The 12,308-nt window shown below is 43.5% G+C and overlaps 1 protein-coding gene across 1 annotated transcript in view; it reads right to left on the bottom strand.

Moving 5' to 3' along the window:
* The window catches only part of KSR1 (kinase suppressor of ras 1), a 242,482-nt gene that overhangs the window by 25,174 nt on the left and 205,000 nt on the right, over positions 1-12,308 (bottom strand). Inside the window, exons 8-12 of the mRNA XM_044675581.1 lie at positions 11,593-11,654; positions 11,392-11,498; positions 8,075-8,243; positions 4,192-4,233; positions 3,873-3,880 (exon numbers count right to left, since the gene is read on the bottom strand). Coding sequence (XP_044531516.1) covers positions 3,873-3,880; positions 4,192-4,233; positions 8,075-8,243; positions 11,392-11,498; positions 11,593-11,654 — 388 coding nt within the window. The remainder of the gene's footprint in view (positions 1-3,872; positions 3,881-4,191; positions 4,234-8,074; positions 8,244-11,391; positions 11,499-11,592; positions 11,655-12,308) is intronic.

Genomic DNA, 12,308 nt, shown 5'->3' with positions numbered 1-12,308 from the left:
GATGGTAAGGTAGATGCTTACCGAGTTTCTTCAGCTGCATCAGGGACTTGGGGTGCTTGAGGTGGGGTAGAAATGTCTAGAAAAAAAATTTTAAATGCAACACTAAGAACAAGGAGCCATGTTTCCCATTTACTGAAGGTCAAAGGGGCAAAGCAGGGGGGAAAGGGGGAACCTTTGTTTGAAAATAATTACTAAAATAAATTTGCTCATCTGTAAAAGAAAAGAATTGGACCAGTTGGCCTCAATGGTACTTATCAGACCTTACAGCTGTTCTGCCTTGGAACTAATACTTAATATCAATTCTGAGACAGAAGGTAAGGGTTTATAAATAAAAATAAAATAAAAATACTTAGAATGTTATTATATATTATTATAAAATATAAAATAATAATTAAATAATGAACACATATTCAACAGCCACTGCATATAGGGATTCTAAATAATAATGATAAATAACACAAACTTGGAATACATATATATATACACACACATATAAAATTTTATTATGTAAGAACCAAGAAATCTAAATTTTTTTTCTTGACTCTAGATTTAGAGCTAGAAGAGAGCATTAATCTCATCCAGTTCAATTTCTCATTTAAAAGATGAGGAACTGAGTTTCAGAGAGGAAAAGTGATTTTCCTAAGGTTCCAAGGCAATATATGGCAAAGGCAGGATTAAAATCCGGGTTTCCTGCTTCCAAATGCAGCACTCTTTCCTTCATACCAGTTGTCTGCCTAAGTGTCTCCTTGTCTCTAACTAGGTAGCAGGAGGAGAGAGAGGAAGACAGTGTTGCCAACTGGTTAGACAAGGCTTATTCACTAAAAAAGGGGAGATGGGGACAACTCAGAGAAACTGATGAATTTCCATGAATGCAAACCCTGACTTTAATGACCAATTCCATCTACCTGGAATTTAGCCTTTTCTGACCTACTAACGGAGTCAGAGTTTCAGAGTTGGAAAGGATCTCAGAGGTCATCCAGCCTAACTTGTCCCTGAACAAGCTTCCTCTCTAATAGACCAGACAAATAGGCATCCAGCCTTTTGGGGGAAATAGCCAATGAGAATGTTTCTAACCAAACTCCTTTTCCAGACAGCCCAGTCCACTCCTGGGCATGCATCTCTCATTGTCACAAAGTTTCTTCCTAAGATTATAGAGCTAGAGCTGGAAGGGACTTCAGAGGTCATTCAGTCCAGCTCCATCCTTTTACAGATGAAGAGACCAAGGGCCAGAGAGAGAAAAAGAATTGCTCATGATCATATAGGGAATAATAGGGAGAGTAGGGATTTGAACTCAGGTTCTTAGATAGCTAGTTTGATTGCATTGCACCATGTCAATTGTACTATACCATGTCAATTGCACTGTCATGTCAATTGCTCTGTCCTGTCACTTTACTATACCATGTCAATGTACTGTATCATATCAAATGTACAATATCATGTCACCTGTACTGTGCCTGTCAAATGTACCATGTCAATTGCACTGAGTCATGTCAATTGCTCTGTCCTGTCACTTTACTATACCATGTCAATGTACTGTATCATATCAAATATACAATATGTCAATTGTACGGTATCATGTCAAATGAATATGTCAATTTCAATGAGTCATGTCAATTGCTCTGTCCTGTCAATTTACTGTACCATGTCTACTGCACTATATACCATGCCAATTACATGGTACTATGTCAAATGTACTATACCATGTCAATTACGCTGAGCCATGTCAATTACACTGAGTTATGTCAATTGCGCTGAGCCATGTCAAATGTACTATATGTCAATTGCACTAATATTGTACTAAAGTTTCAGCTTTTCCACTGTACTATGCCTAAACCTCTCAAGGACTCAGTTTCCTTATCTATAAAATGAGGACCTTAAACTAGAGGATCCCTTGAAAGTCTAAAGCCTGTGATCCTAAATTTGCCTTTTTATAACTTCCACTCATTGCTCTTTGTTCTGCCTTCTGGAGTCTAGAAGAACAAGTCAAATTCTTCTTCCATAAATCAGTTCTTGAGTTGCTTGCAGACACCTGTCTTGTTTCTCCCCACCCCTGTTGTCTCTTCTCCAGGCTAAACAACACCTGCTCCTTCAAACAACCCTCTACGCCAGCAGTCTAAGGCCCTTTGTCATACCAATTGCCTTCCTTCAAAGGCTCTCCAGCTTACCTCTGTCCTTCCTAAAATATGGTCTCTGGAAAAAAATAGTAGTTGAGAGACAGTCATTGTTCTGTAAAATGAGAGTTAGTCACTATGAATGATCTCATAGTCTCTTCTTGCTTCACCATTTGGAGATTCTGGGAGCAAATAACATTTCCCTGATACCAGCAAAGGCTGAAAGAGTAAATCTGGGGGTCGGGGCAGTTAGGTGGCTCAGCAGATTGAAATCCAGTCCTGGAGACAGAAGGTCCTGGGTTCAAATCTGACCTCAGACACTTTCCAGCTGTGTGACCCTGGGCAAGTCACTTAACCCCCATTGCCTACCCCTTACGGTTTTTCTGCTGTGGAACCAATACCCAGTATGGATTCTATGATGAAAGGTGAGGATTAAAAAAAAAAAGTAAGTCTTTATACTACTTAGCACTACCCAGTGTCCAACTGCTAAGGAATTTCCTGTTTAAAAAATTTCCCCCATGATTCTGTAGGATGATGCATCATAAACTGAATGGCAAGAATTTTCCTGTTGCACTCCACAGTGGATTTGGAATCTAAATCCAATTGGCTAACATGGTGTGATGAGAAAAGTTACAAATTTGGAATCACAGGATTTGAGTTCAGTTGCTGCCTCTTCTTCTTCCTTTCTGGGTGATCCTGGATAAGTCACTTAACTTCCCTGGGACTCCGTTTCTTCCTCTATACTACGAGGGGGTTGGGGTGGGAGTTTGTGAGGTTCTTTCCAGTTTTAAGTTTTGATCCTATAATCATGAATTTATACAGCCTAATTGACCTGGTCCCATTCATGCAACTGTTCTGAAACCCTTTTTGTGATGGGGAGATATTCTCAAAGGTGGCCAGTAGGTGGCGCCGGACAGCAGGTCAATGGCAGCATCTTAAGACAGATGCATTGAGTCCAAGATTAACATGGAAGTCAGGGACTTAGTTTTCACATCTGCAAAATGGGTCTCTGCAACTACAAGTAAGGAAGATGAGTGAAAAAGAAGCTCAGAAGACAGTTAGCACAGGGGCGAGTAGGAGAAGAGGGACGCTGCTTATCCGGCACGCCGAGATCCCACCCCATCTCAGGAGTATGTGTGGGGGGAGATGATGTAGGTCACTGGATACAACTGTGTCCCCACGAAAGTCGCTCCGACTCCCTGGGACACAGTTTCCTTTCCCATGATCCTGGCTTCTTCCCCAGTGTTCCCCCGTCCTTAAACAAACTTCCACAGGGCGCCTTCATCCTATAGCCCTTCTTTTCACAATTTAACTTCTAGGTCCACTCTCGGCCCAACTTCTTCCTCGTTGATTCTTCCCTCTTCAGCTCCTTACAATCTGGTCCCCAACTCCACCACCTAGCAGTCGTCTGTCTGTCTCTCCCCTTCTCCATCCAACGGTCTCTACAGCTTCTGACACTGTTCATTCCACCATGGCTCCTTGTCAACTTTTTCTTGGTTTCCATGACACTGCTTCTCCTCTAACCTGTCAAACTCCTCAAAAACTTTGAAAAATTCAAATCGGCCTCACATGCTTCCTAGCTGTGTGACCCTGAGCAAGTCACTTACCCCCAAATGCCTAGCCTTTACCACTCTTCTGTCTTGGAACCAATACTTAGGGTAGATTCTAAGACAAAAGGCAAGGGTTTAAAAAAAAAAAGAGGAAAAAAAGATGGAGAAAAGGGATAAAATCAAGCCTAATCCCTGGGTCTTGGAACCATACTTTAGATTCTAAGCCAAAAGATAACGGTTAAAAAAAGGGGGGGGGGGAAGATGGAGAAGGGATAGAACTAAGCCTAGACCCTGCCTCACCTGACTCTCAGGTCAGTGCAGAGGGGAAGGCCACAATGGGCGGAGGACAACCCCCTCCCCGCTTGCACTGTCCCTCTTAGCAACCCTCTTTCCCCCATCTTGTGCCCCCTGAGTTCAAGTCTCAGTCTTACAATCTCCCCTGGTGCAATGGGAGCCCTAAAGAGAGAGACAGGAAAGGCAGAAGGTGCTACAGCGACGGGCAGTTAGTAGAATTAATACCAGTGACTCACCTGGGAAGATAAACTTCTGTCTATGATGGATGTAGTGGGCAGCTTGAAATAAAAGAGAGCAAATCACACAGACAAATAGCAACCACAGCCGGGAGAAAAACATCAAGAGAGATGGTCAGTGGCAGGCACATGCATAAAATGACCTGGACCCGGCGGCAGTGGGGGAACTGGCTTCTTAGCCTTTGTCCAATCCCTGCAGGCCTCTCGGAGAAGGAGGCAAAGGGAGGAGGGGGTGAAGGGTCCGAGGTTAAAACAGAGCGGGCAGGGAAGCAGTGAGGTAGCTCAGTGGATTGAAAGCTGGGCTTGGAGTGGGGAAGTCTTTGGTTCAAAAATGGCCTCAGACACTTCCTACCTATGTGTGACCCTGGGAAAGTCACTTAACCCCCATTGTCTAGCCCTTACTGGTCTTTTGCCCTGGAACCGATATTTAGTATTGATTCTAAGATGGAAGGGAAAGGTTTTAAAAAAATAGAGCTGGCAGGGAAAGGAAGAGTTGAGGAGCTGGTTGGAAATGGAATCAGATTCCAAAGCTCTCAATGTCAAACAGTTGTCTGTTTGGGGAGAGTGTAGGGCTTAGAGCAGTGATTCCCAAAGTGGGCGCCCCTGCCCCCTTGTGGGTACTGCAGTGATCCAGGGAGGCGGTGATGGCCACAGGTGCATTTATCTTTCCTATTAATTGCTATTAAAATTTTTAAAAAGAATTAATTTCCAGGGGGCTAAGTAATATTTTTTCTGGAAAGGGAGCGGCAGGCCAAAAAAGTTTGGGAACCACTGGGCCTTAGAGGAAAACAGGAGGCCTTAAAAACAGTCTGCTCCTCTCCCACCTAATAAATACAGGATTGAAACTGGAATGGGCCAGCAAGAAGTAACAGTGGGGCCCCAGGAGAGGAGGGAGAGACAGTGTCATAACCCCAGGAAAAGAGGGAGAGGCAGCATCAGAACCTCAAGAGAAGGGTGAGGAAATGTGTCAGAACCCCAGGAGAGGAGGGAGAGGCAGTGTCAGAACCCCAGGGAAAGAGGGAGCATCAGTATTAGAACCCCAAAAGAGGAGAGAGGAAATGTATTGGAACCATAGCAGGGAGGGGAGAGATAGTTTTGGAACCCCAGGAGGGTGAGGAAATGTATTGGACCCTAAGAGAGGAAGAAGAGACAGCATCAGAACCCCAAGAGAAAATTAGGAAATGTGTTGGAACCCCAGGAGTGGTGGGAGAGGCAGCATCAGAACCCCAAGAGAAGAGTGAGGACATGTATCAGAACCCCAGGAGAGGAGGGAGAGACAGTGTCAGAACCCCAGGAAAAGAGGGAGCATCAGTATTAGATCCCCAAAATAGGAGTGAGGAAATGTATTGGAACCATAGCAGGGAGGGGAGAAATAGTTTTGGAACCCCAGGAGGGTAAGGAAATGTGTCGGAACCCCAGGAGAGGAGGGAAAGAAAATGTTGGGACTTTAGGAAAAGAGGGAGAGACAGCATCAGAACCCCAAGAGAAGGGTGAGGAAATGTGTCAGAACCCCAGGAAGGGAGGAAGGGAGGGAGAGACAGTGTCGGAAACCCAGGAAGGGAGGGAGAGACAATGTCAGAACTCCAGGAAGCGAGGGAAAGCCAGCATCAGAACCCCAAAGGAAGAGTGAAGAAATGTGTTGGAGCCCCAGGAGCAGAGGGAGCCACGTGACCCAAGCCCTTTGGACTGAGGCTAATCCCCAATAACCTCAGCCAAGCAAACCATCCCTGAGACTCACTACAGCATCCTCAATGAGGGGGTGAGCAGGTTGTTAGGAAAAGGCTGCAGCCACCCCGAAACATTGTAAGAAATGGAAGAGACAAGCAGGCATCTGTTCATGCCAATATCCCTCATGAGCTCCTGGACACCGATATTTGCTCCTACTTTAAGGCACAGAGATAGCATGCAGCATGCACACCACTGAGAAGTGAGCCCAGAGGGAAGCAGCCCTCAGCTATTTCTAGGCTTCTCTCTGCTCTCATCCGTCTCCCCCTTTGCTGCCCACCCAGACCTCCTCCAATCTCCAGGCCCTCCCCCCCACCAAAAAACAAACAAAAACTCCCCAGTCCCATCCTCCTTCAGAGAGGCTGGGGCCGTTATTATTTGTGCCCCAGAGAAGGCACCAGACTCATCACTCTTGGGGATGAGCCTAGGACTGACCCTATGGTTGGTGCAGTTCAGAGCTTAACTGGGGTCAAATTAATTTAAGGAAAATCACCCAGAGGTTCCTCTAGAGCAAGTCGGTAACCTTTTTGGCCGTGAGAGCCATAAACGCCTGCGGAAGGAGGAGGATGGAGGTGGAAGGCGCTGCAATATGGGACGGGGGGCTGAAGGGCCCCCTGAGGCACATCCTGGGGCTCTGCCCAGACTGGCCGATCAGGAGGTGGAGCCAGATATGGCTCGAGAGCCATACGTTGCCGACCCCTGCTCTAGAGCTTTTGAGGTGAAGACCACACTCTCACCTGATAATCCCTTCCACTGCCCTTCACCCACCAAATCAATGGAGGAGAGCCACCGTTCGGAACAGGCCACTTATCAAGGCATGCCTGACAAGCTCTGAATCTCCCACACTGTTTTCTACTATAAAGGTAATGGTTGTTCACTCATTTCCAGTTGTGTCTGACTCTTTGTGACCCCTTCTGGGGTTTTCTAGGCAGAGACACTGGAATGGTTTGCATTTTCCTTCTTTAGTTCATTTGACATAGGAGGAAACTGAGGCAAATAGGGTTAAATGTATGCCCAAGGTCATGCTGCTAGAAAGCATCTGAGGCCGGATTTGAATTCGGGTCTTCTTGATTCCAGGTCCAGTACTCTATTATACCATAAAGGTACTATCCTAAAATCAGGATGAATGATGATAAATAATATGTTAAGGATTTTTGAGGGTTCTGCAATGTCCCTATTGGTAAATGGAGACAAATTCTAGGATGCCACAGAACAGGGAATTACTCTTAAAGTAAGTACACTATGTATCAATTAGACTGTATTTCATTAGTAGAGAGAACTAATTTCCCGTGGGGAAGCCTTGGGCTGACTGCTAACACTCTGATTTGCCTGGGACCCTGAGAGGGTAAGTCAGAGGCTGGGCTTGAACTCAGGTCTTCCTGACTCTAAAACTTGCTCTCATTACTTCATGCCACACTGCTCTCTCGGGGAATAAATGGGGCTAAGATCTCTCTTCTAGCTTCCTTCCCTTCCATCCCTACCACTCCTAATCCCAGGTGATTTTTCATGGGGGAAGAGCTGGCTAATAGAATTTGGGCCATTCTTGGATGATAAGAGACAAGTAAAAGCTGACGTCAGAGTCACTCTCTTTGCAGAATCCTGAGAACTGTTACCTCCTTGGAGCAAATGCCTACCCTGCCCGGCATTCATTCTCCGGGTGTCTTTCACCTGCCCCAGCTACGTATTCTGGGAGCCCAGAGGATAGGGGTTAAATGGCCATCCCTCAGCAGAACCTGCCTCCCATGCATGGAGAGGGAGTTCTGCTTTTGGACCTGGTTCAAATCTGGCCTGAGCCTGGGCAAGTCCCTTAACCAGATTCCCTAGCTCTTGCCACTATTATCTCTTAGAATTAATATTAAGACAATAGTTTAAGGATTTTTTTTAAAGGAAAAGAAATGTGGATGAGGGATTGTGCTCTTGCCAAAAGAGCCTGCAAAAGGAAAAGATCTGAAAATCCAATATTATACAACCCTCTTGTCAAAGAAAGAAATCTTAAAGTACAGACCAAGGCCACAGGGAAGGGCAGACCTTGACCAGTAGCAGTTACCCTGAAGCCCTAAGAAGAGAGAATAGAGAAAGTTCACTGGAGACCCAGGAAATCCAGATCCCACCACCGAGAGAGAACCCATGGAGGCAACAGAGCTCCCCGAGCAGTCACCTGGGAAATTAAACCTGCTGTCCCGCTGAGCCATCGGGGAGGGGTTCGGAGGTGGCGTCGCGCTGGGGGGGTTGGAAGACTGGAAGGGTGCCGGGGAAGACGGTGTGGAGGATGTGGTGGAAGATGGGTTACTGCTGGAGTCAAGGTGGTTCACGGCTGGGGGGTGTTCCTGAAAAAATGAGCCGTTAGACGTGGACTCCCATGATGGGAGAGAGACCCAACTGTGGCCAGCTTGGTCACCCAGCAGACCAGCCTACCATGATGCTCTCCAAGTCCGTGATGCTACAAAGCTGCCTAAAGAGCTAAGATCTCTCTCTCTGCTCCTTCTAAAACCACTGATCAGGGCCAGCCAGGTGGCACGGTGGATAGAGCAATAGGCATGGAGTTGGGAGGTCCTGGGTTCAAAACTGGCCTCAGATACTTCCTAGCTGTGTAACCCCAATTTCCTAGCCCTTACCCTTCTGTCTTTTTTTTTTTAAACCCATATCTTCCATCTTAGAATCAATACTGTGTATTGGTTCCAGTGTGAAGAGTGGTAAAGGCTAGGGCAACGGGGGTTAAGTGATTTGCCCAGGGTCACCCAGCTAGGAAATGTCTGAGGCAAAATGCAATGATCTGGGACAATCCTGAAAGACTTATGATGGGGAAAGCTAACTACCTTCAGAGAAAGAACTATTGGAGTCAGATGGATGGAGATCAAAGCATACTGTCTTTCACATCAGTGTATTATGGTTTTATTTGGGGGGGTTGGTTATGTATGAGTGTGCTCTTACAACAATGGATGTGTGTTTTGCACTATAATAAAATTTTTTTATAAAAAAGTATCTGAGACCAGATTGGAACCCAGGTCCTCCCAACTCCAGGCCTGGCTCTTTATCCATTGAGCCACCTAGCTGCCCCCACCCTTCTGTCTTAAGAGTTGTTACTAAAAGAGAAAGTAAAGGTTTTAAAAAAAAGTATGGCCCGAGAACCAAATCTGAATCACCATCTGTTTTGTATGGCCCATGAGCTAAAATGGTTTTTATTTTTTATATAACACATAGCACTTTATGATTTGCAAAGCATTTTACTGATATTTCAGGGCAGTTAGGTGGTTTGATAGGTAGAACACAAGGTCTGGAGAGTCAGGAAGACCTGCATTCAAATCCCATCTCACACTCTTATTAGCTCTGTGACTCTAGGCAAGTCACTTATAATCTGCCTACCTCAGTTTCCCCTTTTGTAAAAGGGGAATAGTAGTAGTATCTACATCTCAGGATTGTTGTAAGCTTAAAATGAGATAATATTTGTAAAGACCTTCACAAACATTAAAGCACTCTATAAATGTTAGTTATTACTGTTATTGTTATAATAATAATTCTGTAACTTCACAACTATTATTATATTCTCACAATTATTATATTTTCACAATAACTCATTATTATATCCTCACAATAACTCATTATTATTATATCCTAACTCATTATTATTATATCCTTAAAACTATATTATATCCTTATAACTATTATGATAATAACTATATGATAATTATTATATATTATTATATACTCACAAGTATTATTATTATATCCTCACAATAACTCACTATTATTATATCCTCATAATAACTCATTATTATTATATCCTCACCATTAATATTATTACATCCTTACAACTATTTAAATTATTATATCTTTACAACTATGATTAAATCCTTATGACTATTATTATTATATCCTCACAACTATTATTATATCCTTATGACTATTATTATTATATCCTTACAACTATTATTATCATATCCTAACTACATAATAATTATATTGATATACTCACAAGTATTATTATTATATCCTCACAATAACTCATTATTTTTATATCATCATATATATGTTTATTATTATATCCTCACAGCTATTATTATATCCTTATGCCTATTATTATAGCCTTACAACTAGTATCATAACTATATAATAACAATTATTATATCTTCACTATTATTATTATATCCCTACAACTGTTATTATTATAGCCTCACAACTATTAATATTATTATATCTTCACAACTATTTAAAGTAGGTGTGTTTATCATTCTCATTTTACAGATGAGGAAACTGAGGCTGAAAGGGGTTAAATGACTTGTCTAGGGTCATGCAGAAAGTGTCTGAGGCAGGACTTGAATGCAGGTTTTCTTGACTACAAATCTAGGGCTCCTATCCACCTCTGCCTGCTAACTGTCCCGTGTATGTTGTCTCCCCCTCTAGAACATAAACACTTCTGGAGCAGGGACCCATCCCGAATGTCTTTTTAGCTCTCCAACACTTGGCAGCATAGTGCTTGGCATCTGGAAAATTCTTAATAAATGCTTTTTCAATCATCTGTGACTTTTGTCAAAGACAAGACGGGAGGGAGGTGGCTGGCCAGAGGTGCCTTCCATCTCTGAGTCTGTGATTTAGACGCCTTCTAAAAAATGATTGCTCCTGTATATTTCTGATTCTGGGTTTCGAAATGTTTGCTAGATTCAAATGCCCTTTTATTACACTCAAGACAATCCACTAAAATTTGACCCTGATTCCTCATCGAGCCTTGGAAATGCCTGGAGGTTCTCAAAGGCTGAGCCAGTGGAGGAAGAGCTCTACAGTGTTCTGCTAAGCTGGTACCATTGATTAAGGGCTTCTCAATGGTGGGCATGCCCGTCCTCTGCAGACCATCCTTCCTAGGCTCTGAAAAGATGCTTATTTCTCCATGGCTGCCCACCAGGTAATGGATATCTGGGCCCACAATAGCTCTCAGGGTTACAGTTACTAAGACATGAAAGGTCTGTGATTCATGTTGGTGGAAAACAAATCTAAGACCACAAAATGACAAATCCTTGGTGTACTTGAGTCTAAGTGTATACAACATGGTGCTTTAATGTCCCAAGTAAGAATGTATTTTTACAATCATCTTAAAATGGCAGCTAGATGGGACAGTGGATTGAGGGCTGGACCCAGAGATGGGAGAACCTGGGTTCAAATCTGGCCTCAGACACTTCTTAGCTGTGTGCCCCTGGGCAAGTCACTTGACCCCCATTGCCTAGCCCTTAGTTCTCATCTTCTTTAAACCAATATTTGTATCAGTTCTAAGACAGAAAGTAAGGGTTTAAAAAAATGATCTGGTCCCCAGTGCAAGCTAAGCTCCTCTGGATCAGACCCACTAGGACCCAGAACTGTAGTTTGGAAGGGGATGGGAGTTAGAGGTGTCTAATACAGTCCATAGACTGTATCTGGGCTATAGTATGGAGCACAGCCTCAGCCCTTCTCAGGCTACATGCACTCAGAGCCACCTCTCTAACTTACCTTCTTTGTCAGTGCTTTCGGGAGGGTTCCAAAATGGGGCTCTGTCGATCTATCCACTGGGTTGTTGATGTCTGAAGGCACAGATTCTGTCCTCCGGAGTTTAGATACTGGAGGGAAAAATCAGGGTGGGCAAGAGGTCAGTCTCAGTAAAGACTTCACCTAGTTTGGAAAAGCCGATGAGAAAAAAACCAACGGACTCACATGGTAAGAACGATATTCTACAAACAGGGGCTTCTTTTGTGCATTTGTTATGACACTTTAACCTGCAGAGGAAGAGAACCAAAAGAAGGTCAAGGGGGTCAAAGGTTTTTGTTTGAATTTTTAATTTTTTTAACCCTGAACTTAAACACCAAATAACATTAGCATTTCTATATACATAAGAGAACGGGGGGGGGGGGGAAGAATTATACATAAACGTGCAAATTTTCGTTATGTACAACTTGCTTTTCTTTCTGAATATATGATTGTTTCAACATTCAACTTTCAAAGCTGTCCCAATTGTCTGTGATTCTTTCTGACCTTCCTTTTGTTATGCTCTGTGCATTTATTTTTATTTATTTTTTTAAACCCTTACCTTCAGTCTTAACTCTGTATTGGTTCCAAGACAAAAGAGAGGTAAGGGCTAGGCAATGGGGGTTAAGTGAATTTCCCAAGGTCACACCGCTTAAGAAGTATCTGGGGCCAAATTTGAACCCAGGACCTAAGCTTAGCTGTCCACCTTGCCACCTCACTACACCCCTGTTCTCTCCATTTAATACATACTTCAATGAATTTTCCCCCTTCTTTACTCCCTCCCTTTCTCTTTCCTTCCTTCTCTCTTTCCTTCCTTCCTTCTCTCTTTCCTTCCTTCCTTCTCTCCTTCCTTCCTTCCTTCCTTCCTTCCTTCCTCTCTCTTCTCTCTTTCTCTCTCTCTCTCT

The sequence above is a fragment of the Gracilinanus agilis genome, chromosome 4 (genome assembly GCF_016433145.1).
Source record: "Gracilinanus agilis isolate LMUSP501 chromosome 4, AgileGrace, whole genome shotgun sequence".
Lineage (NCBI taxonomy): Eukaryota > Metazoa > Chordata > Mammalia > Didelphimorphia > Didelphidae > Gracilinanus > Gracilinanus agilis.
Note: the sequence above shows the minus strand (reverse complement) of the source record. Positions and strands in the feature narration are given on the sequence as shown.